Source organism: Patagioenas fasciata, chromosome 19 (assembly GCF_037038585.1).
Source record: "Patagioenas fasciata isolate bPatFas1 chromosome 19, bPatFas1.hap1, whole genome shotgun sequence".
In the NCBI taxonomy this organism is placed as follows: domain Eukaryota; kingdom Metazoa; phylum Chordata; class Aves; order Columbiformes; family Columbidae; genus Patagioenas; species Patagioenas fasciata.
The window spans coordinates 3,505,726-3,533,485 of record NC_092538.1 but is presented as its reverse complement, the minus strand read 5'-3'; the positions used below and the strand labels follow the sequence as shown (position 1 = coordinate 3,533,485).

Sequence of the window (27,760 nt, the reverse complement as noted above, 5' to 3'; positions counted from 1 at the left end):
ATTTTTGAAATATTAAAGGAGCTCTGGATAAACAACAAACAGCCAGAAGACATTTTGCTTTCGTAAAACTGTGGTTATTTCACATCCCAGCGTCTCGTGCGCCAAAGACGTCACCAAGTTGGTACAAACGCTTCCAGTCTGAGTCGACCCACCAACTGTTCACATCCCCGAGGAAACCAAACCCGCTTGCCAAGCCGTGCTCTCCAAACCGAGAAATAATCCGGCCATTGCTAGACACACGGATTTCTTTCTTATCTGAGCAAAAGCTCCAAAGAGACTCAGAGGTTCAAGGACAGAACAGAGTTCAGAAAAAGCACTTGAAAGGATGAAGAACGCAAAATATTTAGGGACAGAGGTGCTCACCTTCCCTACTCATTCTGAATACAACAGTTCCAGTGAGGTTGTGTAGGAAGGCATTTTCTAATGACACAACGTGGTCCTTATTGAAGGAGAAATACGTTTCCGTCTTCTACTTCTTTCACTCGGTTTGGTGAAATTTTCGGTAGACTTTCATTGTTTCTACAAACACATCAAAACTTCCCCGAAAGGCTGGCTCTAGCAAGTACTTGTCATTTGTCGGGGTTAAAAGCGCATTTCTTGAGACTTAATCTTCATTTATGAGCAAAACGCTTCAACAGCAGAATATTAATATTACTAGAAAAGCCTCATGTATAAGGAAGGAGATAAAATCCTCATCTTTTAACTATTAAGTCTTACAGAGCTGCTCCTTTCATGATCTAGAACTAAGCCCAAACGCCAGTTTAAAAAGGATCTCAGTGCAGATTTGTTTACTAATCAAAGCAAAACGCTACTCAGGATTTACAAACAGACCCATCCTGGCCTGTCTGCTCTACAATCTCCTGCCAGGTTAATCTTCCCAGAAGAACTAAACGTGCATCATAATATTAAAAATGCAGCAACTGACTTGGGTAGAAGTGAGACATCCCATCCAAGAGAGTGTTCAGACACCGGCAAATTCCTGCTGGATTTAAAGGGCACTTCTACCTGCCTATCTGCAATAGCTGAGAAAAGTACCTACACAAGAACAACAAATGAAATTGCCCTACTGGCAGGGCAGAAACATTTATTTCAATAAGCATTTCCCCCCCCCCATCCTGCTGTAAACAAAATAATCATTTGTTTTGCTCTGAACTGTAATACCTGACTCGTTCAGCTTGGCAAGCGATTGCTTCAGACATCTCCTGTGCGAAACACAACTCACAGCCCTGGGAGTTTTACTTATTTTGTTTAATAAACCTTTCATATCTATTATTTAGGGTTTGAGTGGAGCGAACAAAGTTAACTTTGCACAGAGAAAACTTCTCGAGTTCTGGTGATTTAGCAGAAAGCCCTGTAGTAAATCCAAAGCAAATGACTGTCTTTCCATAACAAATCAAGCCAGCAGTGACAAAGAGCCAGCTTTTCATGCCCTTAAAATACTTCACTGCCAAAAACAAACTGCAGAGGTCCTGCAGCCCAACCAGCCTGGAGTTGTGGGGCTCTTGGCACCACAAGGCTCAGCACAGCTCCTGCTGCAGCCTGGGTTACTGGGTTTTTTGCTACTGCCATTGAAACAGAACTAAATAAAAATACTTACATCTCAGGTGTAAGGACTTAAGATCACCTCCTTCACACATACAAGCAAAAAAAACATCTCTTACCTTCTACCACCATAGAGGCAGAGGCAGCACTGACTTTATGGGCGGGCAGAAGGTCATTTTTGATGTGTCAGGAGCAGAAGGTAGAGAGATCTAAACTCCATACAAAGAAGTATTCCCTAAATTAATTTAATTTTTTAGCCTCACGGTTCTGTTAATTGATGTGCCACAGCTGAAAACCAACACGTTCCTGGAAGGAAAATGACACCCAGAATATTCCAACTTTGTCTGAACTTCTCTACTTAACCTCTGAGTGGTCAAACAAGAGGGAACTCCTGGTCTTGTGACAATTTACAGCCCCATCCATCAAAAGGCTCCAGGACCTTTTAAGAAATGAAAGGCACAAACGTTAAGAAAACAGTAATACATCAGGGGCTGGAGCCAGGACTAACAAAACCAGCACTCGGAGAACACATTGGCCCAGCTGTCAGGAACAGGCTGCCTGGCAGCAACAAGTATGGAGTAAAACTTTCCCAGGGGAGCCATTAAACCAAGTATTAAAGTTCATGAATTACATGAATGAAGAGTTCAAGTTCACAAGCAGCTGAGCTCTGGAAGCAGAACTCCAGTGCAAGAGGACGGGTAGGAAAACTGACCATTTTTCGCCTCATTCAGGCTCAGCTGCCAGTGGCAAGAACCACACCGGGGATTTTTGAAAGTTGAGTGGACACCAGGCTGCCCAGGGAATGGCATTTATTTCTGCACAAAGCAACGTTCCTGTGAGACTAAACACAAGGAAAAATAAGAAGACAGGGAATAGACTTGCACAGATAGTCCTGAACCTGAGAGTAGAGGCACAGGACTCTGCTCACGCACTGTGGGACCTTCCTGTCCCGGGTACAAAGCTCTGGCTGTCACACAACCCACCCAAAGGACACAGAACTGCATTTTGCTCCATCCATGGACAAAACACTCTGCCAACCCCGCAGCAACACAGATGCTCTGACTGTTGTCAGTTATCAGCAAAAATAGCTCTGAGCGTTCGCAAGTGAGCACAAAGATGGACACTGGAAACTTGGATTGAGTTATTGAACCAAACACCCCAAAAGTGAGAAAAGTCTTTTTAAAAAGAGCTACTAGAGTCTACATGATCACAGGCTACATCCCCACCGCAGACATCGCTGCCCAGTTGAGCACAAAAGTCTGCAATGGAGCAAAAAGCAGCCGAGGGTTGAAAGCACAAGAGCCCAGAGATGGGAACTCAGCACCCATTCCCTGGGACTGGAACCACGGGCGGCTTCACCCAAAGCAAAAATCACAGCACGTGTTTTCAAAGAGTGGTCCTGAGATGGGGAAAGGCCCTGAGAAGTTCTGACAGATTAAAAAACCACAAACACACACACACACACACACACTCAGAAGTGAGGGTTTTTTCCTCCTGGAATAGACACATCTGCAAATTCTCAATAATGAGCTGGGAGGAGGTCTGAACCACGTCTACCCCACTATGCTGGTGATAACAGGTCTCCCATGTTACTCTTTCTGAGGCAGCAGTTGCCATCCAAAGAAGGGATAATATTCAAATAAATCTGCAGCTCAGCCCCCGCAGAAGGAATCCTGCATTTTCTTTTGTTTGCAAAGTCAATGCTGAGATTTTTGGATATACACAACAGCATTTTAAAGCCCAAATCCACGCAGACAAATAACAACAGAAGACTTTTGCTGCTATCCAACTGAATCAGTCTGCAAAGGCACTGCGCAACTTCGGTGAGACGCAGGATAAGTGATCCCAATGTCCATTTTCTTGTAGATTCAACATCCACCAGAATCCTCAAAGACAAAAAATCTCCCAGATCACAACTCTAAAAATACACACGCACGGGTTGGAAATGGCTTCACTGGGCTGTAACATCCCTGCTCTGCTGTAGGGAAGGTTTTACAAGGTGGTGTTAAACCACAGCTCCATTTTACGTACTGCTGCATGATTCTGTTGACATTTGTTTGGTTTGGGAAACCTCTTGGACACACCATAAAGACAACTGATTGTCAAAGGAAACAAAAGAATCAAAACTAAAAACGTGTGTCTGTCTCTACCCAAAAGTGATTAGTGTACATTTGAAAATCGGGCCATATATTCACATCTTCACTCCTCCTGTGCTACAATAAGCACAACTGAAATCCAGGTAACATGATTTAAGAAGTGTCCTGAAATGCCCAGCCTAAAACCAGCTAGATTTTCCACTTGAGCCTGCTCTGCTTTGCCTCCCCCGGAGCACCCAGCACACATCCTTTCACAACATCTTGCCCTATTTTGCAAATTTTTAAATGGCTGTTAAATATTCCTCCACTCCAACATGGTTTTTTTCCATGCAGTTTAGCACTGAAGAACAGGAATGTCATTTCAACAGCAGTTTTTCAAGCAGGCAAAATGCCATGTAACATTAAAAAGGAGACATGATTCTTGATTCTGCAATCATTTGGTGTGCTTGAAGAAGACTTCAGTCAATCCGAGCTAACGTCAGCAATAGGTGTATTTCCTAATAGCGATATCTATTGTGCGAAAGCCAGATTTGTAAGCAAAGTGGGCTGGACTACAGACTGATTTTGTTTTAGGAGCCCTGAATACCTCACACAGAAAGGAGGGCACCCAGGGCACCGACATAAGTCAGACATGGGCAAACAGTACTTGGTTCTCCTGCCCGCCTTAAGAGATGCAGCTTCCAGTGGTCTTTGGAATTCTTGTAATGCAGGAAATTATCTAACCCTAAAAACATTAATACAAGCTAGAAAACACCAGAAAAATGCCAAACAGAAGAGCTCAATACTTTCCCTAAGACCATGATCTAGGATCATGCAGCACTACTGCTGGGGGAAGAGTGGCTGGAAAGTGCCCAGTGGAAAAGGAACTGGGGGTGTTGGTGACAGCAGCTGAACATGAGCCAGTGTGTGCTCAGGTGGCCAAGAAGCCCATCCTGGCTGGTACCAGCACTGGTGTGGCCAGCAGGCCCAGGGCAGTGACCGAACCTGTGCTGAGACCTGGGGAGGCTAAACCTCGAATCCTGGGGGCAGTTCTGGGCCCCTCACATCAAGGAAGGCCTGGAGGTGCTGGAGTGAGTTGAGAGAAGGGAACAGAGCTGGTGAGGGGCTGGAGCACAAGTGTGATGGGAGCAGCTGAAGGGACCTGGGAGGTTCAGCTGGAGAACAGGAGCTGAGGGGAGACCTTCTGATCTCTGAACTGCCTGAAAGGAGCTTGGAGCCAGGGGGGGTCGGGCTCTGCTCCCCAGGAACAAGCGCCAGGAGCAGAGGAAACGGCCTCAAGTTGCGCCAGGGGAGGTTGAGGTTGGATGTGGGGAACAATTTCTTCCCCAAAGGGCTGTGGGGCATTGGAACAGGCTGCCCAGGGCAGTGCTGGAGTCACCAGCCCTGGGGGGTTGGACAGACGGAGATGAGGTTCTCAGGACATGGGGCAGTGCCAGGGGTGGCTTATGGTTGGACTCCATGATCTCGAGGGTCTTTTCCAACCAAAATGATTCTAGAGAGTCCCAAGCACAGCTCCCCAGTTGGGTGAGTCTTCCCAGGAAAACCATTTTGCAAAAGATAAACACAGAAGCTCAGAATGGGCAGAAGTCAGCACAGGAACGTCACTATCTGCACTTTCTCCACCTGCCTCCTCCTGACTGGGAGCTGCATATGAGTCTTTCAAGCACCCACATGAACTGCTTTGGTCTATAGCCCATTCAGTAATTGGCATCAACCAGCTTTCCAGAACTATTAGATGAGAGGTCACAAGACTATCATAAGAATACATTATTCAAGCCAAAAGGAAACTGCCTGGCTTCTACTATAATCAATCTTCATTGTAAAAAAATGTAAACTAGTTAATTAGGAAAACAGCCCAAGACAGATATCCAAGAGCCCTGCACAGCATCCCTCAGGATCCAGAGCTCCACTTTCCAAGTTTACAGGTCAAAAAAGATTCAGAAGTGACTTGGAGCTTCATCCTCTCAAGGGGACACGGCAAAGTTACACACACACGCAGAACTGCACAAGTTGTTTTTCCAGCAAAGTCCTGTGCTTCACAGCCAGGTCTTTTCTGCACACTTCTTCACAAAGATGATACAACAGCACTCCGCTTTCTAAAAGAAAAGTCTGCCTCAGTATCAACCAGCCTGGCTATGACAAAAAGGAACATTATTTCCTTAACAAGAACAGTCCACAGCATGGTTAAGGCTGAGACAGTTGGGGTGTTCAGCTGGAGAAGAAAAGCTCCAGAGAGACCTTATCACGGCATTTCCGGACTTAAAAGGGGCCGATAAGAAAGATGGGACAGACTTTTAGCAGGACCTGTTGTGACAGGACAAGGGGTGATAGTTTAAACTAAAGGAGGGAGATTCAGGCTGGACATGAGGAAGGAATTGTTGCCCCTGAGGGTGGTGAGAGCCTGGCCCAGGTTGGCCAGAGAGGTGGTGGATGAACCATCCCTGGAGACATCCCAGGCCAGGCTGGACGGGGCTCTGAGCAACCTGAGCTGGTGAAGATGTCCCTGTCATGGCAGGGGGGGGCACTGGGGGAGCTGGGAAGGTCCCTGCAACCCAATCCCTTCTACGACTCCACAGTTTGGCACACATGTAAGTACTCTGTGCCATACAAAACCAGTTTAATGCCATGTTATAATGTCCAACTCCCTCTGTAGAGCCGAGATAATGAGACTTCCATTCTGTTATGCCACGCTTTTCTGTTGAGAAAGCTTTTAGGAGAAGCTCCATTTCATCTGCATGTCCACACCACCTAAGCAACTGCAATCCCCATCTCAGGCCAAGCCTCCGCAACCAACTGTGAAACAGGCACGTCAAAATATCAGCTCTGACATCAACAACACAAGGTAGCTATTTTGCCTGCTTTGACAGCCCCGCTATCAGCCAAGGAAACAAAACTGTGTCTCACCTTATAACAGGCAAGATAAGAGCAGCTCCTGCTGTGCATAACTGGTGCTGCCCCTCACACAGAAGAGAAGAACATGGGCAAGATAAAGATGTTGCTTTTTTGTCTAGCATAACATGGATGCACTTACTGCACCTCAAAACACCTTAACCAAACAACATTTATTCGGCACCAGATGCTGCGCTCACACAGGACGTCCTTGCCCTGCTCTGCCCTTTGACAGAACACCACCAATTTCCTTCATGCTTCTCCCACTAATCACCATCAGCAGACAATTACTCCATGCCTTGATCCACAGAGTGCTGCTCAACTGAATCATTGGCTGGCAAGAAGCTTAATTAAAAAATGCACAGAAAAAGAAACACCTGAGCAACGCAGCAGAAAGTTTGTGACAAACAGGGAGCAGATGGGCTGGCCTGCTGCAGAGTAAACCCCGCTCAGCTCCGGCAGATGTGCTCAGGAAAAGGCCGTAAATAGGAAGCTCAAAAGTCATGGGGACTTCAGACTTCGAGGATTTTCTTTAATAATTATCAACTCTGCTTCACTACCTATTTATTGGCTAATTTACAACAGACTAAAGAACAGCAAAGGATACAGGATCTACAACCCAGAGTAAAAGTCTTGATTCTTATCTCTCAAATCCCTTTACAAAGGCTCATCAAGGAATCAGGATTGAACCACATGGTAAAGACAGCGCCCAACCAGAGGGAACCTTGGATTTTTTCTTTTATTCCTCTTTTTCACTGTGCGCTCCCACATCTTACCTGTAAAAGGCAAGATATCTTGTAATATTCTCTATGAATTCTAATTCTTCTCCACAGCCAAGGCTTAGAGAAGATTTGAACACAGGAAGAGGGAAGCGTCTCTGTGACAAATCCAAATTTTGATGCTAGAAGCAGAATCCAGGCAGCTAAATTCTATTTCTTCAAGCTCATTTTAAAATGTAGGATCACACCAAATTCTGAGCCAGATTAGCAGAGGTCAGAATCTACCCCAGAGGCTGAGCAGGTACAGATAAGAGCACATCTTTCCTATAGGAAACTTCTACCCATTAAAAAGTAGAGAAAGTTTTTGAAGAGCTCCAAACATGCGCATCCTTTTCAGCTGGTTCTAAATCTGACAGTTATGTACCTGTGCCGTATTCAATTTAGTTAAAATATGGCTAAAATTCTTGCATACTCTCAGAGTTTCTGCAGTAACACTTGGTCTGTAAACCTTATGCCTTAAATTTGTAAATCTTAACACTCACTGTCCCACACCAAATAAAACTCCAGGCAACTTGACTGAAAGTTTCTTCACCCAGTGTCAGCAACTTTGATCTTCCATAACAGGCACAAAAGGTTCTTTGGAAACATCATGAGTGGTGTGATTTACAGTCCCACAGAATCCCAGAATGTGAGGGGTTGGAAGGGACCTGGAAAGCTCACCCAGTGCAATCCCCCCATGGAGCAGGAACACCCAGCTGAGGTTCCACAGGAAGGTGTCCAGGCGGGTTTGAATGGCTGCACAGAAGGAGACTCCACAACCTCCCTGGGCAGCCTGGGCCAGGCTCTGCCACCCTCACCAGGAACAAGTTTCTTCTCATATTTAAGTGGAACCTCCTGTGTTCCAGTTTGCACCCATTGCCCCTTGTCCTATCATTGGTTGTCACCGAGAAGAGCCTGGCTCCATCCTCCTGACACTCACCCTTTCCATATTGATCCCCATGAATGAGACTGATCCTCAGTCTCCTCTTCTCCAGCTCCAGAGCCCCAGCTCCCTCAGCCTTTCCTCACACGGGAGATGCTCCACTCCCTTCAGCATCTTGGTGGCTGCGCTGGACTCTCTCCAGCAGTTCCCTGTCCTTCTGGAGCTGAGGGGCCACAACTGCACACAATATTCCAGGTGTGGTCTCCCCAGGGCAGAGCAGAGGGGCAGGAGAACCTCTCTGACCTACTGACCACCCCCTTCTAACCCACCCCAGGTACCATTGGCCTTCCTGGCCACAAGGGCCCAGTGCTGGCTCATGGTCACCCTGCTGTCCCCAGGACCCCCAGGTCCCTTTCCCCCACACTGCTCTCTAATAGCTCATTCCCCAACTTACACTGGAACCTGGGGCTGTTCCTGCCCAGATTCAAGACTCTGCACTTGCCCTTGTTCTATTTCATTAAATTTTTCCCCGCCCAACTCTCCAGCCTGTCCAGGTCTCTGGATGGCAGCACAGCTTCCAGTGTCAGCCACTCCTCCCAGCTTGGTGTCACCAGCAAAATGGCTGATAAGTACACTCAGCATGGTAAATGCCTAATTTTTAGGGCAGAGAACCAGAGGGGATCAGGAAACCCTCCCTCTGCCAAACAGACACAGAAATAAACAGAAATTCCTTGAACATGGTCTCTGGGACACACTTTGTTTCCTGCAAACTCAGTCTCGCTCCCTCACACACACCCTTCCCCCCTATTCACATAGCAAATGTGACTATCAGCATCATTAAACTTTTTGTTTGAGAAAACAAGAGCATTAATCTCAAAATTGTGTCAACAAAAATCTGCCCATTTGATTACTTCCCAATCCATCAAAAAAATTAGAATATTATTATTATTATTATTACTCATGCCTGTGGTTTATAAATATGAAGGCTAATAAAGCCATTTCAGTCCCTGGGAACCAGTTTAGATTGATCTGTTGTTCCAGTTTATCACAATCTCGCAGCTGTGGGAGATAATCTACATTAGGAAATGGTGTCCCTATGATTAATAGCAGTCTTGCCAGCCACAAACATCTCCATTCCATTTCACATTTTAGCTGATAAGTGCATTTCAGGGGAGTAACTCTGGAGGGCAGGGAAAGCATGCCACAATTGGACAGCTTAAAGTCCACTTGGTTATTAAATCCACTAAAACCACTTCTGCTGCAGCGTAAAAGCAATTTGGAGAACATGCCCAGGCTCTCAGCCCAAAAACAAGCTGAAAGGGCAGAAAAAGCAGAGAAAAGCCAGATGTGAACCCATCTCACTGTGCAGCACCCAGGCCAGCCTGAAATCACAGCCTGGGATCATCGAGGAGCAGCCTCAAGGCCAACAGCCATGGAATGAGCCCCCCAGGCCTCCTTAGTGCCATGGACATTTCACACCGCTGGGCTTCCAGACTTAATATAGTAATTCCCTTTGTGAAAGTAAAGGTGCCATCTGTGCTGTGGGAGGTTTGAGTCCAGTTCAGCATAATCTGCAACTGTATCACCTGCAGCAAGTCCCCAAAATTGAATTTCTCAGGAAAAAAAAGGCTGGATTTCAGCAGCTATGAAGTAGTCACCACCACATAGCCTGAGATTTGGTAAACAGAGTGTGGAATTGACCTTTGTTTGGTCACCAGTTTGTAGATTTGAATGATTTCCTTTCACCACCCAACCTTGCGTCCGTCTTCGGGCTCAGTGTGCAGAAGGCACCATCAGCTTGAACTGTGGACATTGATCCTCAGAAGCTCTTTAAAAATCCACCCTTTTCCCAAGGGAGAGCACGTAACAGCTACAGCTGGACTAGGAAGAGAAGTTCTGACCTTCACCTTGAATTTGGATCCATCTGCCTGACCCAGATGATCGCAGGAATCCACTACCTGCCTCCAACTCCTTGACAACACTTCGCTAAATGCAGTGAAACTGCATGATATGGAAGAAAAAGCCACAGAAGAAAACTCAGCCTTGATTTCCATTCAGTCAAATAACAGATAAATGCAAAATTCAGATCACCTGCAGAGATTTGAGCAAGCATGAGATACATTTGCCTCCACAGCATCACACTGCCATCCCATAAAAGGCAGAACAACAGGGAATTCTGACCACCTGTGACCACACATTATTACAGGCCAGCAATTCTCACAAAAGTCAACAGCAGCAAGGGCTGGACCCTTAAACACTTCAAATTACCTGTACTGCACAAGGCAGCACCTGCTGTTCTACCTCCCATAGGCAGAGGATTTAATATCCAACAATGACATCCATAAAACCCATTGCTGAAATCAGTGAGGCCAACTCCAAATCCAAGTAACCCTGGGTTTGAAGTGTCTCAGATATAACCCTGAAATACAGGAGTTTTCCTTAAACCTGCTAGCTACAAAAAAACACCCCAAAACAAAACCCAAAGCACTTTTCTGTGTTGGTGGGGATTACTGCAAGACAACAGATTACACCAGCAGAACACAAAAGTGTCAGATTAATTTTACGCAGTTCAGCATTTAGCAAGAAAAAAAGGCTAAAGAGACAGCACAACTCATCTGAAAACAGCAAATTTCTCACAGCCACCAGAGTGAGGATGCAACTTCAGAACCAGCTGTGCTGCATTTAAACAACTTTATCTTCCCGCCTGGGAGCAAAAGAGCCTGATCATGATAAATTACTTTCATAAATGCAGATCATCCTGCTGTTTCATAGCAAGTCTTCAGCATTTATTTTCATTCCAGTAAATAACTGCACCTACAGGATCATTTTACCATTCAAGTGGTTGCATAAACCTGTTGCAAGTCAATGCGCACATCACCTGGAGATTTACCACCAAGACCAAGTCGTTCTTTGTCCCAGCTGAGGATGCCGATCGCCAGCAGCTCAGGCTTGGGCAATACTGACACAGTCACATCCAGCTGTCACTCTGGAAGCAACAGCCCGGTCAGGATTGCTGAGGATGGACATGGATGTCACCGCTGAGGGCCCCTTCTGCGTCTCCTGCTCCAGTTACAGACACATGAAACCAGAAATGAAAATTGTAGCTGGTCGGATCAACCACACAAAACAGGAATAAAAACTATAAGGTTTCAATATTAACCCAAACACCCATGACATGACACATATGCACAGTTCAGTGGCATTAGGCACAAAAAGGCTGATCCATAGTTTTTGGGCCTCCTGTCTCGCCAGCTGACAGCAGCTCCTACCCAAAAGGGGCAGGACATGCCGTGCACAGAATGTACTTCCAGTCCTCCCCAGCATCCCAGGCCCTGCACTCCCAGGATTTCACCATCTGCAGAGGCCAGAGGGCAGCGATCACCTGCCAGGGCAGAACAAGGGTTTGCCATCTCCTCCAGGGAAAAGGCAGGAGAGCAGAAGCCACAGCTTGGAGATGAGCATTTGTGCTCAGACAATCATAGAATAGAATCATTTCAGTTGGAATTGACCATCAGGATCATTGAGTCCAACCATAACCTAACTCTAGCACTAACCCATGTCCCTAAGAACCTCATCTATACACCTTTTAAACCCCTCCAGGGATGGTGACTCCAGCACTGCCCTGGGCAGCCTGTTCCAATGCCCCACAGCCCTTTGGGGAAGAAATTGTTCCCCACATCCAACCTCACCCTCCCCTGGTGCAACTTGAGGCCATTTCCTCTGCTCCTGGCGCTTGTTCCTGGGGAGCAGAGCCCGACCCCCCTGGCTCCAAGCTCCTTTCAGGCAGTTCAGAGATCAGAAGGTCTCCCCTCAGCTCCTGTTCTCCAGCTGAACCCCCCAGGTCCCTCAGCCGCTCCCATCACACTTGTGCTCCAGCCCCTCACCAGCTCTGTTCCTCCTCCGCACTCTCTGGTGCCTCAATGTCCTTCTTATGACAAGGGGCCGAAATCTGAACACAGGATTCAAGGTTTGGCCTCACCAGCACTGAGTACAGTGGCACAATCACTTCTCTAGTCCTGCTGGCCACACTATTCCTGACACAAGCCAGGCTGCTGGTGGCTTTTTTGGCCACCTGGGCACACATTGGCTCATATTCAGCCACTGTCAATCAACACCCCCAGATCCCTCTCTTTCCAGCCACTATTCCCTGAGCCTGCAGCATTCATGTTGTGACCCAAGTGCAGGACCCTGTCCCCCACATCTGACATGCTACTGCAGCCAGAGCCACAAGAACCTGATCTAGAGAGATATTTGCGCTTTTGCAGCGAGTAATTTGTACGTACAACATACAGGCCTCTCATCGCTCCAGTAGAGCAACAAGAAAATTGTCTGAATCATGCATCAGCAAAAAGGATAGACAGCAATAACTTTTCACTGCCTATGTAAAAAAATCATCCCACACCAACTTCAGCAGAAAGTATTTTACTGCTGTGCTAACTTTTTATTCATAAACTGGACTATGATACTTGGTTTTCCTTGTTTACACTACACTCCAATCATGGTGTTGCCATATTGTCAAGTCAGTAAAACTCAATGCCTAATTTTTTTCATAAAAACCGACACCACCCCCCTCCCCGGTCTCAGAGCATCTCCCAGAGCCGCTGCTGCAGAAAATGTGGTTCCCGTTTTGTCAGTGACCTCTAGTGGTGAGCACACGGAGAGGAGGAGAACCTGACAGCACCTGTACACAGGGAACCAAACCGATCCTTTCTCTCTCCCAAGGGAAACCAAACTGCTCATCCATCCTTCCATTGCAAGCTGCAGCACACAAGTCCATGTAAGCTCGGGGACAAGAGCTCTCACGTGCTCTGTGTCCCCCATAGGAGAGCAGGACCGCTCTAACACAGTTTGTTACAAGCAGCAGGAAGTGTTTTACCTCCTTCCTTAACCTAATGTGAAGAAGAGATGCCCATGCTCCCCTTGTCACGTCCTCAGCATGCAGCATCCTGTGACCCACAGCCTGGCTTGCTGTGGCCCCGTGGTGTCACCTTGGCTCTGGCTGCTGAGGAGACTGTTTGGATTCAGAAAAGATCTGTGAGGAGTTCTCACCACAGAGATAAGAAGGGTGTAATTACAGACACCTAGGTTTGGTGAGAGGGGATGGACTGCTCAAGGTTTCACAAGGAAAGACACCATCATGGAAAGATCGCTAAGGAGGAAAACTGGAGTCACCAGATGGCAACACAGATCACAGGTCCATCCTGGGGACAACCCTTCTCCCTCCCCACTGCCAGCTGCTCCAGCAAAGAGTGTGGGGAGCACACTAAGGCTGAGCCTCAGAGCTGTTCATATCCTCACTCCTTTTTGTGCACTAAGAGAAGTGTGAGCAGCAGGTCAGAGAGGTTGTTCCTCTCCCTCTGCTCTGCCCTGGTGAGGCTGCATCTGGAGTTCTAGGTCCAGTTCTGGGCTCCCCAGTTCAAGAAGGACAAGGAATTACTGGAGAGTCCAGCAGAGGGACACAGAGATGCTGAGGGGTCTGGAGCATCTTTGTGATGAGGAGACACTGAGAGAGCTGGGGCTGTTGAGCTGGAGAAGAGAAGCTGAGAGGGATCTGATCAATGGGATCAATAGCTCAGGGTGGGTGTCAGAGGATGGACCAGACTCTGTTCAGTGGTGCCCAACGCCAGGGTGAGGGGCAACGGGCACAGACTGAAACACAGGAGGCTCCATGTGAACATGAGCAGAAAGTTGTTTGCTGGGAGGTGCCAGAGCCTGGCCCAGGCTGCCCAGAGCAGGTGTGGAGTCTCCTTCTCTGAGACATTCAAATCCGCCTGGACCCACCTGTGTGATCTGCTCTGTGACCCTGCGTGAGCAGGGCTGGGCTGGGGATCTACAGAAGTCCTGCAGCCCAACCAGCCTGGGGTTCTGGGATTCTGTAACCAAATAAACAAGCTGGGTATATCCTGTTTGCAGACTGAACACAGAAATACAAACAGAACTGCACCGGAACAGAGACAGTAACAATCTGAAATGGATCAGGGAATTAGGCTCAGCTTTGATGGGCTCAGCATGGGTCAGACCCAGCTCCACAAGCAGAGCCCCTCACCTTAGGGTGGCAGCGAGAACACAGAAGCTCTTGCAGCTGCATTAAAGCTCCAGCTGCAGCTCTGCTCCCCAGCACAGCACAGCTCTGCGTTTCAAATGAGGCATCCACAGGCAGATACAGCCACAGGGTTTGTGTTCAGACACTGGACTGTGAATCACAGCAGCAGAGATGGACATTCAGATCAGAATGTTAGCAGGGGAAGTAATTTCTCCTTAAACTCGAAATAACAAGTTACCATTGCAGCATTCGCTCAGTGCACAAGTCACAGTCAGCAGGTAACTATATCCAATATATCTCCATGCATGTTTTTTCTGGGACAAGTTCTCCAACAGCTCATATTTCATTCTCTAACTAGGCCCTACAGACTCAAATCCAGCAGGTAATATTTTCATCAATTCAACTGATCAGCGACAAAGACCTGACAGTTCTACACTCATCGTAGCAGCGGTACCTTTGCTTTCTTCATGTGGCTCATGATATTGCCGAGATCTTCAACATCGATGACAGAATTTGTGCCTCCAGCTTCCTCAGCATCAGCTTCCTCCTCACTACTGGTTTCAAACAACTCCTCTGCCTGTGTAAGAGACCAGAGAAAAAATAAATAAGGAATGTAGCTGAATGTTAAACATAAGACCTGCATCTATCCTAACCAGTGAAATCAGCTCTCACAATCAGCCAAGACTACTGAAAAACAAGGAATAGCATCTGCCACTAATCCGTATCAAGTATACAAGATGCATTGTTTGGAACAGGTTCTCTAATAGCTCATATTTTACTCTCCCCTCTAACTAGACCCTACAGATATTTGACCAATAACCTGTAAAATATATATGGGATGCATTTAAACTTGGGGCTTTTATCAGCATGTGTTTTTAAGAGTTCAGTAGCCCACAGACCACCTGAAACTCAGCCCAGACACTCTGCTTCCAGATTGCTCCATTTTCCATGTGAGAACTGATACACAGGAGTCCAACTCCATTGCACACTATGAGGATCTGGAAGCCTAAAGCCCCTGCCTGAAGGAACAGGGAATGAGGGAGCTGCTTCCCAAGTCAAACCCTTCACAAGGCAGAAAAGTTATCTCCTTTCTGTACACAGCCAAGGTACAGCACAACAGCATTGGGGTAACAGCAAGACTTATTCTTCTTGTTCCTGCAGCAGCCAGCACTCTCAAACCCACTCAGCCAGAAGAGCCCTCTTCCCTACAAAACTCAATGTGGCCACAGCAATCATTTCAAATCCACAATAAATGGCTTGCAAGGAGGCTTAAAGTGCCATAGCAGCTCCGGGTCTTGCACCGTAGAGCAAGAGAGGGTTTCTTATTTAAGACCTGTCAGCAAACACTCCAAAAGAGACAAATGATTACAGGCAGATACGTCCAGAGGAGATCCAGGACTCACTCAGGTAACACTCCCCAGCCACCTTTGGAAAAGTCTGGGATGCAGGCAAAGCACCTCAGCTTCCACAAGTTGAAGTCAAAGCAGATTAACAGGGAACTAAATGCTTCACTTGGCCATGAGAAAGCAAAGACTGATGAGAATCCAAACAGGCTACCTGGAGCCTCTGCCACAAGATGCACCTGCCTCTATTCAAGGGGAAGACTCCCTCATCATACAGCCACAGTCCAGCACTAATTCTTCACTCCTTTTTGGATGGTATATTCTATTTGTTATCTGCTCATCCCTCTTCCTCCTCCACTCCACAAAGTAGCATCAAACTCACATGTCACCCCTCTGAACTGCAGGAGGAAGGAAAACAGTCAAATAGCACCCCAAGGAGCGCTAAACCAGAAATACGGCCCCACAGTTTTTGGCTCTACCTCAGTATTCTCATATTCTGATGCTCCGTGTTCAGGATCTGAGCTCTCTTTGCTCTGCTTCCCCGGAGATTTGCACTTCCCTTTCTTGCATTTCCCGTTGCAGGGTTTCTTTTCCCCTCTGCAGAGCGCTTGGAGCTGGCTGAGGAACTTGGTTTTCCAGGCTTCAAAGTCGGCCTCAATGCTGCCATGCTTGCTCTGGGCCACATTGCAGTCGCCCTCAACACGAGTCATGATGCGGCTGGCACCGAGCATCCACAGCCACCTGTCAACGTTTCTTCCAACCTGGGATACAATAAAAGTTAAAGGGAAATTTAATGAAGCCCAAGTTAAGTGAAGCAGGCAACTAAACCAGTGAGGAGCGAGCCCAGTGAGCTGCACAGGGCTGCAAGGCAGGGATTTCTGGACTCCCCAGCTGCCAATTGAGAGCACAGCCACAAAACGGTCTGAGCACCACACACATTTCTACCATCACACTGACGTGGTGAGAGATGAGCTCTGGGAAGAAGCTGCTTTGTGCATGTGGACGTTCTGACCAACAAGTATCACACAATATTTCACGTGACCCCAGCTATACAAACATAAGCTGGTGACAAGACACATACCATTTCTCTGAGAGAGGTGAAACTAATTAGGTCAAGATCACAGAATCTCAGAATATCAGGGCTTGGAAGGGACCTGGAAAGCTCATCCAGTGCAATCCCCCCCAGAGCAGGAACACCCAGCTGAGGTTCCACAGGAAGGTGTCCAGGCGGGTTTGAATGTCTGCAGAGAAGGAGACTCCACAACCTCCCTGGGCAGCCTGGGCCAGGCTCTGCCACCCTCACCACAAAGAAGTTTCTTCTCATCTTTAAGTGGAACCTCTTGTGTTCCAGTTTGCACCCATTGCCCCTTGTCCTATCATTGGTTGTCACCGAGAAGAGCCTGGCTCCATCCTCCTGACACTCACCCTTTCCATATTGATCCCCATGAATGAGTCCCCCCTCAGTCTCCTCTTCTCCAGCTCCAGAGCCCCAGCTCCCTCAGCCTTTCCTCACACGGGAGATGCTCCACTCCCTTCAGCATCTTGGTGGCTGCGCTGGACTCTCTCCAGCAGTTCCCTGTCCTTCTGGAGCTGAGGGGCCACAACTGGACACAATATTCCAGGTGTGGTCTCCCCAGGGCAGAGTAGAGGGGCAGGAGAACCTCTCTGACCTACTGACCACCCCCTTCTAATCCACATCAGGTACCACTGGCCTTCCTGGCCACAAGGGCCCAGTGCTCGCTCATGGTCACCCTGCTGTCATCAAGACCCCGAGGTCCTGCCTTATTTTACATCAGGAAATAAAGCTAATGTCAATAGAACATAGCAAAGGACAAAATATGTCAAGAAAAGCACTCTAAACTAAAAGGCAGCAAGTGAGAAGATTTACAGCACTGTTCCCTCATGCACTGATAAAACACTTTCAAAGCTGGAAAATTAACTCAGCAAGGATTTACCAAATGTATTAACCACACCTTGCAGATTAATGTGGTGCTCATGGGACTCCTTTTCAATTTCAAAGGGCAGCACAATTGCTTCAAAACTGCACAGCCTGTGTCCTAAACCCAGTCCACACAAAGGCTGCAAATCTCACCCAAGCTACCAGTTATTGTTCAGTTTTGGAGTATTTTGGGAAGCTCAGCCTTTCAGAGTAGCAAAAACTTAAGAAAGGTGCAGAGCAGATACTTACAGTGTTGTAATGATCGACATAAACTGAGTTTCCCAAGCCAAACACAGCGTATCTCAGGCCTTTCAGATGCGTTTTCCCAAAGCGAAAGTCATGTGCTGCCTCTTGTAACCACTTGCAGAACCACGCTGCGCTCTCAGTTGGCTGCCCATCTGTGTACGTAGCTACCAGGAACACACAAACATTCCTGCTGGTTGTCTAATAATATAAAGAGAACAGAATAGAAGAGATCAGTGCATTTGTCAGAACACTTGCCATCACTAAGAGAGCTGGAACACATGGGGAGTTGGAAGATGTTAAAAGATGAGGTTTTTTCTAAGTGGGTTTTTAGTCTGGGATGCTGCAGGTGACGACCCAACGGTGGTGAACGGTGATCCCCCCTGCAGAGATGCCTTAAATTAGCCAGGAGAGATCAAGCTGTCTGTCCGCTACCTAACAGAGGTGGTACAAAAGAACAGAACATCTCCCTTCCCCACCCCAACCAACAGCTTCTTGAGCAGACTCTTGCAGCAATCAAGTCTCCCACAGATTCAAAAAGCAACTATCAATATTCACAGAAGAAAAATCCCTCAAGGATTACTCCATCTGAATATGTCTCGCAAGGAGTTTTTAGTTCATAAGCCTGTGAAGTCTGCAGAATTGTCACCATCTGCTTGTTCTGGTTTTGAACCCTTCTCCGGGGATACAGAGACAGAAGAGAGGGATCTGGGGCAACCGCTCTCACAAAACTCACACCTGAGTTACAGAGCCAGCTCGTACAAAGGCACTGTCAGCATCAAAATCTTCTATGTGATCCTCTCCTAGGAATAATCAACATTTAGGTATTTTCTCCTGAGGGTTGATGGGCTACGTTTATACAGAAGGGAAGTAATTTTTATCACACAGCTTTGGGAATTTGCAGAATCATAGGAAAGAAATACAAGGGGAAAAGAGCCTTTGCAACACAAGGAAAAGCTTTTATTTATTAGTCATATTTATAAGGTACTTACCTCCTCTGCTAAACAATCATCTGGATCATAATCTCCCATGCTAATGACTTCCACAGGCAAAAAAAGTGAAACAACAGCTTCAGCCAGACCTTTGGCAAACCTCTGAAAAAGAAAAATATAGGAATTTATCAATGACTTCAACCCAACTATGGTAGGGATCAAACAAGCCCCAATACGGCCAGTCACAAGACTTCTCCCACAACAGAAAGAACAAAGACATATGAGAACTGGACACTGGACCTAGAATTCCTCATGTTAAAATAAAATTAAGTACATTGGCTGCAAGAAGAGAGTGACATGAATTTTAATGACTAATGATTTCACATTTACACACACCGTTTTTTCTGAAAGCACCTAAAACAGTATTTGTCTCTAAGAAGACCTTCTCACAATTTAAAGTTTACTCTTGCCGCACTCTTAACTTCATAATCAATGTCTCTACCACATGCGCTATTTAAAGCAAGTAGAAAAAATGCTATTTTTATATAATTTTAAATTATCTTTCATGTTGGGCAATGACTTTTCATGAGCTAACGGACTTTCTGATGTTTACACTGTGCAATATTTCTAAGGCAAGCAACATACTTGAATCTCAATGATATTTCAAATTACTTCATGTAGGTGAGGAAAAAAAAAAGTAACTGATACCTTTGCTGTGCCAGTCTGAGACCCATAGAAAATCTTTACCCCGGCAACATAGAGCTCCTTTGCCTCCAGGGTGGCTGATCCATTTACGAGTTTGTCTTCTGTTCCTTCAGAAGAAGCTGGATTCCCATTGGATTTTTCACCCTAAGAAACAAGCACCACATCTCATTCAATCCCTTTTCAAAGTGATATTAACCCCTTTCTCCCAAAACCACTTAAAACACAAATCCTGTGACCAGACTCAGCACTAATTAAATAAGGTTGTCAAATCATTTTAGCTTCTCACACCTAGAGAAAGACACAACCATGTCTCTGAACTAGGTCACGCTCCAATAAACTCAGGTCACACACAGCCGGATCCAGCTGAACGCAGGAACCTCCCAACTCACACAGCAGAACTTTGCTCACTTACACAAGGAGGTTTTAGCATCCTGGACAGCCTAATCCCACTCCCATCCTAAAACCAGCCCAACCTCATCAGTAACATCAATGGAAAGATGAACCTGAGAACTTCAGCACAAGCAGCGTGATTGATTTGCAGTGACAGAGCAACCCAGGCTGACATGATCTCTCAGTAATGACGGGAGAAGCGTTCAGCAGAGATCTGCTCCAACATCAGAGCAACAAGGGCACCAAGACACCCGCAAACATGAGACCATCCAGGCTGAGGATTATAACCCTCAGGTGGACTGAACTGTAAGGAATGTTTAATGAAGAAATGTTGTTTTCACAAACTGGGCACCCGGCCCCAGCGAGGGAAATGACCGAGACACATCAGACTGTGGATCCTTAATGTAAAACAAAGTCTCCTCAAACTAGTCCCAGAATGCAAACTGATACCTGTATTTACAAGTTAATCTAGAGGGAAGGACGGTCAAAGATTCAGGAACCCATTTTTAAATAGATCAATAAGGGAAATGGTATTGTTCAGATTAGGTGAATGAAATACGTAAACTGAGGCAGGTGTCAGGTGGTCTGTAAACCCTGAAGAACTGACCAGTGGGCAACAGGGGAGGGAAATTGCACCCAAGATTTGGAGGAATATAAACAGGGGCTTTTTGCCGTATTATGCGTGCCTGCCTTTAGGGAGAACACTCGGTCTCACAAAATCATTAATAAAATGTGCTTTGCTGAGAGATCCTGCCTGGGCCTATTCTATCGGCAAGGTGATAGTTTCTACATCACCACACCTGGGCTCCGCAGTGACCCACAGGGGGGCCCACAGCGGGGCAGCACATATCACTGCACTAGTGGGGACCGTCACCCAGCAACCACTTGCTTCCACACGCAGATTTTGGGGCCTTCTTGGACAAAAGCACTTCCATCTTCACTTGCCTTCTTTCTGGTTTTGGTGGTGAGAAACTGAACAATGATCCAAATGCTGATCCCAACAGCAACAACAGAATAGATGTAAAATCTGTGCAGCCATAAAGACACCAGGGAAGTATAAAAGAAGTTCCACGTATCCATTGAGACATCTAAATCTGGAATAAATAACAGATTTAGTGAAAGCAGATTCCTACAGTATGAATTCAGTGTAAGCACACAAGAAAATAACCACACAGGACCCACAGGCTCACGCCATTAGCTCTTCTGAGGCTTTGCAGAAAACAGCTTTTGGCTAAAGACAAAAAAAATACAATTGAATCAAGGAGCCTTCACCTCCTCAGAGGCGCATAAGCTGAGTTTCATCTCTGTATACAAGCTAATGTTTTACACTGTCACATGGAAACTCTGGGTTTCTTAGGTTCTGTCCTAAGGAAAGGCAGAAAATACTTTAGTGCTGTGCAAGTGCCTGAAAGTAAAAACTCCTTCTAAAACGTTTGCTGTATCATACTGGCCTTAGTTTTGCACGGACCTGACACAGGCAGATCTCTGGAGCTAAAAAGCTCCATGTCAGGGGAGAAATCACCTCCAAAGAGGCTGCTGCTGAACACAACCCTTGCTTGTGTACATGAGACACCACACTGGTTACAACAACAGCTTCGAGCCAGAGTTTCAAGGCCAGACTGAAACCTGGAAACCTTCAAAGTACTTTTTCAGGATTCCATCATGTGAGTGACAGTTGATTCAGCACAACCAAGATTGTTCTGAACCAACTTAAAGATTCAGGGTACATAACACTGTAGCCAGGAGTGCACCTGTGCAGTCCCTCACATTACCTATCTCAAAAAAAAAAAAAAAAAAACAAAAAAACCACAACACATTTAAGAGTTTAAATAAGGCTTGTTTGTAACACTGATGGACTAAGAAATGCAGATGACACCCTCCTGCTGGTATCCACAGTCCTCTTGGATCTTGTTTTTGCAGACATGAGACAAGAGCTCAGAAACCGAGCACTTCCAAGAGGCTGGAAGCTTTGTTAACTTATTTTTCCCCTGGGTTGTTACTAACGGTACAAAAACTTCTCTCCCCCTCACCCCTCCACAATTAATGCTGAACCCTCAAAAAGAAAAGAGCCAAGGGGCTCCCAGCCCCATTCAGCAGCTCATCCTGTGCCTCCAGCACGACTGGTTTATGTGGGCAGCCTACAGGGGGGGGTTTTACCCCTCGAAGGGGCTCCAGAAACCTGCAGCAGCCCAAGTACCCCACACCCTGTGCCCCCCAGCCCATCCCTCCTGTGTTCACCCACCCCCCTAACCCACCGTACAAACCTCTCACACTGACCCCCACATCCAACCCCTCAGTAACCACCTCAGAAACCACCACCCTCCCACTCCCCTTCACATTTATTACCCCTTCACATACCCCCAGATATCACCCATACACATTTCCCCCCGCTCAGGGTTATTACTCTTCCCTCCTCACACACACATACTCCCAGTTATCACCACCCCATGGTTATTACTCTCACACACACAGTTATTGCCCCCTCCATAGTTATTACCCACACCCATCCCTCACAGCCCTCCAGTTATCATCCCACACCCACAGTTATCAGTAACACCGTTATTGCCCCTCTCACAGCTCCTACCCCTCACAACTCCCCAATTACTACCCCCACGCATGCCCTACGGTACTCAGCCACCCCTCACACCCCCCCAGTCATCATCCCCCACCCCACCGCCATTAACCCCCCACATCCACCCTCTCTCACGGTCATTACTCCTCCCCTCACACACGCCCCGTTCCCCCCACCTCGTTATTACCACTACCCTCACAGTTATTTACCCCAAACCCTACGGTCACCCCCACGCTCCTCACAATCTCACCCCCCTCACGGTTACTCCTCCCCCAGTTATCACCCCCCACATCAAGCTCCCCCGGGCTCCCCTTACCCGCCGCCATGTGCCGCCCCCTACCCTTCCGGCCGCTGTTTCCCTCCGGACGGTTCTTGCTGGCGCTCCTGGGGGCGGGGCGGGGGCGGCGGCCACCAATGGGAAGGCAGCGTGAGGCGGCCCCTCGGCCGTGGCGCAGTGGCGGCCGTCGCCATGTCCATCTTCACCCCCACCAACCAGATCCGCCTCACCAATGTGGCCGTGGTGCGGGCCCGGCGCGCCGGGAAGCGCTTCGAGATTGCCTGTTACCGCAACAAGGTCATGGGATGGCGCAGCGGAGCGTGAGTGCCGGCCCGCGGCCTGCCCGAGGGTGGGGGGGAGGCAGGCCCGTGTGGGGCGCAGGCCCGTGTGGGGCGCAGGCCCGTGTGGGGCCCGGCGGTGAGGGCGGGGGGGAAGGAGGCGGGAGGCGTGTGGGGACCTCCCTTGGACACTCTGAAGAGCAGAGAGGCCCTGCAGAGGGACCGGCACAAACTGCAGAATGGGGCAATCACCAACCACATGAAGTTCAACAAGAGCAAGTGCCGGATCCTGCACCTGAGCTAACCCCGGCTGTACAGACAGACTGGGGGACGAGCTGCTGGAGAGCAGCTCCACGGAGAGGGATCGGGGGTTCTGGTGGACGGCAAGTTGAACGTGAGCCACCAGTGTCCCTGGAGCCAAGAGGGCCCCGTGTCCTGGTGCACCCAGCACAGCACGGCCAGCCGGTCAGGGAGGGGGTTGTCCCGCTCTGCTCTGCGCTGGGGCGGCCTCACCTGCAGCATTCACTGTGTGCAGGAGAAGAGGAGGCAAAGCTACTGCAGAGTGTCCAGAGGAGGCTGCGAAGCTGGTGAAGGTTTGGAGGGGAAGCCGGATGAGCAGCGGCTGAAGTCCCTGGGTTTGTTCAGCTGGAGCAGAGCAGACTGAGGGCAGAGCTCATGGGCTGCAGGTTCCTCAGCAGGAGCAGGAGGGGCAGGGCTGAGCTCTTCTCTGTGACAGTGACAGAGCCCAGGGAATGGCAGAAGATGTGCCAGGGAGGGTCAGTGGGACATGAGGAAAAGGTTCTTCACCCAGAGGTGCTGGACACTGAACAGGCTCCCAGGGAGGTGTCACGGCCCCAACCTGACAGTGTTCAAGAAGCGACTGGACAACGTCCTCAGATACACGGGGTGACCTGTGGGGTGTCTTCCACAGGGACAGGAGTTGGACTCCATGATCCTTGTGGGTCCCTTCCAACTCAGGACATTTTGTGATTCTTCTAAACTAGAGGGAGATTCAGGCTGGACATGAGGAAGGAATGTTCTACCCTGAGAGTGGTGAGAGCCTGGCCCAGGTTGGCCAGAGAGGTGGTGGAGGAACCATCCCTGGAGACATCCCAGGCCAGGCTGGACGGGGCTCTGAGCAACCTGAGCTGGTGAAGATGTCCCTGCTTATGGCAGGGGTGGCACTGGGGGAGCTGGGAAGGTCCCTCCAACCCAAACTATTCTGTGATCTGTGTAGGTCCCTTCCAACTCAGCACATTCTGTGATTCTGTGACCCAGTTTTGTGGGGCAGCCCCGTGTGGGCACCCAGCTGTGGCAGGGGAGTGGCCCATGTGGGTCCTGGCTGTGGAGCCGGGGAGCTTTCGTGGTACCTGGCTGTCTAGCCCAGGAAGACGGTGGGATCTGTGTGAATCCAGGTACGGGGAGCGCCCTTGGGCACAGGGCAGTGCCCTGTGCGTCCCTGGGGAGTTACATCTCAGGAATAGAAGCTTCCAGGCTCCTTGGCAGCACAAGTTGTTCCTCCTCGCTAAAAACTCATGTGTTATTTTTTATATTGTTGACTTCACGAGTTTTCTAACCGTGCCCTGATCTCTAGGGAGAAAGATCTCGACGAGGTCCTGCAGACACACACGGTGTTTGTCAACGTTTCCAAAGGCCAGGTGGCAAAGAAAGAAGATCTCGTTAAAGCATTTGGGACGGATGACCAAACAGAAATCTGTAAGATGGTAGGTTTCAACCTCTTCACAGTTACCGATGTTATAAAACCTTGGAGAAGACTTTCCCCTCCAGGGATGGTGACTCCAGCACTGCCCTGGGCAGCCTGTTCCAATGCCCCACAGCCCTTTGGGGAAGAAATTGTTCCCCACATCCAACCTCAACCTCCCCTGGCGCAACTTGAGGCCGTTTCCTCTGCTCCTGGCGCTTGTTCCTGGGGAGCAGAGCCCGACCCCCCTGGCTCCAAGCTCCTTTCAGGCAGTTCAGAGATCAGAAGGTCTCTCCTCAGCTCCTGTTCTCCAGCTGAACCCCCCCAGGTCCCTCAGCCGCTCCCATCACACTTGTACTCCAAGTCTTGAATTTTTTATATGTATTTAGCTGAAAACAGTTCTGAATGCTCTGTAGAACATACATCTTTCATGCACTGATGTCTACAGACACAGAAAAAAAAGAATTACCAGTGCTGAAGAGTTTCTCACCTAAGGTATATTTTTAAGGATGCGGGGAATGCAAAGGGACAGTTGCTCACTTTGGGAAGTCCAATTAAATGTTAAGAACAGATCTGATTTCTTAGTCCTATTTGGTAGGATATGAACTGTGGGCTTGTTGTGAATTGAAGTAAATCTGCACTTCTCTTTTTGTAGTTTTTCTGTGATGTGTTTTTATTTTGAAATCTCTCTGTGCTGTCTGTTGTAATGACATACATTGTTGATAGTATTATTTTTTTTCTCAACTTCATATCTGACCAAACCATTCAAGCAGTTGTTAAATTTAACACATTTACTATGGTTTTCAGTCCCTGGTCACACCCGTGACATTTATTAACTGATTTCTTTGAATTATTTACTGTCTAGATTTTATCAAAAGGGGAGCTGCAGGTATCGGACAAAGAACGGCACACGCAGCTGGAGCAGATGTTTAGAGACATCGCGACTATCGTGGCTGACAAATGCGTGAATCCCGAAACAAAGAGGCCGTACACAGTGATCCTCATAGAAAGAGCCATGAAGGACATTCACTACTCCGTCAAACCAAACAAGAGCACGAAGCAGCAGGTCTGTTTTCTTGCAAAATTGGTTTCTGGCCAGAGGTGGTGGCTTCAAGTGTAATTTCTCTGTTTGCAGCCACAGAGGGATCAGCAAAGCCCTGTGGGCTGAATTCTGCAGAGTGATTCTTCATCCAGCCGGTGGTTGAATGCTGGATGCAAACAGCTGCTGAAACTCGTGCAGTTTGTTTTCTAACAATTCAGGGAAGGAAGAAAGAAAGAAACTAATTAAAGCAGCAGCAGTGATACGTCTGGAACAGAAATAAGAGTTTTGTCATTTATTTTGGTTGAGGTAATAAATCAGGTCTTGCATCTGAGCCACATGTTGGTTTACAGTATAAGTGCTATTTAAGATTTCAGACGGGTTTTTTGAGTGTTGGGGGGATCACGAATAACAAGAACTCTGCCTTTCCTTGTTAATCTATCAAAGCAGCGTTGGAGCAAACTCCCTGCAGTGCTGACAAAAGTGTCAGAAGCTGATGCGAAGGATTTGAGGTTTTGATCTGTGTGATGGTTTTCAAGCAGGTGTGTAAATGCTCTTTGTTTTTAACACCTTTGTAGGCCCTGGAAGTGATCAGACAGTTAAAGGAGACCATGCAAATCGAACGTGCTCACATGAGACTGCGATTTATTCTTCCAGCAAAGGAGGGGAAGAAACTGAAAGAGAAGCTCAAGCCGCTGATTAAAGTGATTGAGAATGAAGATTTCCACGAACAGTTAGAAATCGTAAGCAATAAAGCATCCTTGGGATTCATAATTGATGTGACTACATCTCTATGTTTTATCAGATTAATTAAGTTGTTTAGCTAAGCTGCAAGTTTACCAGAGATTTTAAATTAGGGGTGTAGTTTGTAATTTTTAATTTCACAGAGTCCTAGTGGTGGAAGCTTGAAAATAGCCGTTATTGTACAGAGATTGCTGCTTCGGGTTGAGTAGAAGCACTGTGTCATTTCTTTTAGCAGTGATTTTCCTACAACACTGAGAAGCTGCTCTGCACATATGGAATATTACTCTTATTTGGTGGGTCAGGCCTGTATTTTGACAGGGATTAATTAGTTTGGGGTTTTTTTTAAAGTCTGTGGTAAAGCAAAATTTGGTAAAAATCTTTCTCAACACAGACTATCAATCCAGCTGCCAAAAGCCACGTCCAGCACGGCTAAATGGAACTGCAGTACTTATTTGGAAAGATTCCATGATAGAAATTGCTTATCAACCCTGCCGAGTCTGTATTAGTGATGAAACCATAATATTTTTAAAGGAAAATGATTGTGGTCCTGGCAAGGGGGCTGATGAAAATCCAATCTTGCAGCTCGACTGATGAAACGTGAAATATTTCAGGTGTGCCTCATTGATCCAGGCTGCTTCAGAGAGATCGATGAGCTGATCCGGAGCGAGAGCAAAGGGAAAGGAACACTGGAAGTGCTCAGTCTGAAAGACGTGGAGGAAGGAGATGAAAAGCTCGAATAACTAAAACCTTCCTGGAGCGATTCTACGTTAACAACATCCTGCGAAAGGACCAGCGTTCGCTGCTCTCTTCTGTTAGGCCTTTGTGGGTTTTTTTTTTTTTCCCGATCTCTTGCTGCCAAATATATTCTGACACTAATCCTTTGGGATTTTTCCATGCAGTGTGTGGGTTTTTTAATCATTTGACACTTCCAGCTGGGTTTGCCTGGAGGAACGTTTTGTGTCAGAGTTGCACTAACAAGGATTGAGTTAAGACCTGATGGGAAAGTGACTCTGGGTTTGGTGAGCTTGAAGGGTTGCTGTTGAGTTTTTGAGTGATTCGGTGCCAATCGTTTGTGCTTTCTGTCTCAGTGTGGAGTGGAAGATTGTCAGGGTGAGCTTTGGATGTGAGGAGAGGAACCTGAAGAAAAAGGAGCTGTGTTTTCACTTTGAAGCAGGTACAAAGTGCGGATCGTGTCTAAACTGATCTCTTGGCAGCATGAAGACTGACTTAGACTTCCATAATTGGCTGCTTGGTGACTAGAGAACTTAAAAGGACCATTCTAAAAGATTTCCTTCACTGGGTGTAACAGTACTTGCAGATTTAGAAAAAGTGTTCTCCGGATAACTTATTCATAAAGTATATTTAGCTATATTAATGAAAAATGA

At 47.4% G+C, this 27,760-nt stretch overlaps 2 protein-coding genes across 4 annotated transcripts in view; one reads left to right on the top strand and one right to left on the bottom strand.

Moving 5' to 3' along the window:
- Nucleotides 1-22,781, bottom strand: part of LOC136110097 (S-adenosyl-L-methionine-dependent tRNA 4-demethylwyosine synthase TYW1-like) — a 108,407-nt gene extending 85,626 nt beyond the window's left edge. For 2 of the 3 annotated variants that reach the window (XM_065853287.2, XM_071816833.1), the window contains exons 1-7: nucleotides 22,652-22,781; nucleotides 20,709-20,857; nucleotides 19,377-19,517; nucleotides 18,729-18,830; nucleotides 17,743-17,937; nucleotides 16,034-16,315; nucleotides 14,666-14,788 (exon numbers count right to left, since the gene is read on the bottom strand). In XM_065853287.2, the coding sequence (XP_065709359.1) occupies nucleotides 14,666-14,788; nucleotides 16,034-16,315; nucleotides 17,743-17,937; nucleotides 18,729-18,830; nucleotides 19,377-19,517; nucleotides 20,709-20,857; nucleotides 22,652-22,661 (1,002 nt within the window). In that variant the 5' untranslated portion in view covers nucleotides 22,662-22,781. The remainder of the gene's footprint in view (nucleotides 1-14,665; nucleotides 14,789-16,033; nucleotides 16,316-17,742; nucleotides 17,938-18,728; nucleotides 18,831-19,376; nucleotides 19,518-20,708; nucleotides 20,858-22,651) is intronic. The other variant, XM_071816832.1, reaches the window with a different exon arrangement.
- Nucleotides 22,753-27,267, top strand: SBDS (SBDS ribosome maturation factor). Its single transcript, XM_065853289.2, has 5 exons — nucleotides 22,753-22,932; nucleotides 24,485-24,614; nucleotides 25,458-25,658; nucleotides 26,210-26,374; nucleotides 26,987-27,267. Exons 1-5 carry the CDS (start codon nucleotides 22,805-22,807, stop codon nucleotides 27,113-27,115), a joined length of 753 nt encoding a protein of 250 aa, XP_065709361.1. The 5' UTR covers nucleotides 22,753-22,804; the 3' UTR covers nucleotides 27,116-27,267.
- Nucleotides 27,268-27,760: the final 493 nt, after the last annotated feature.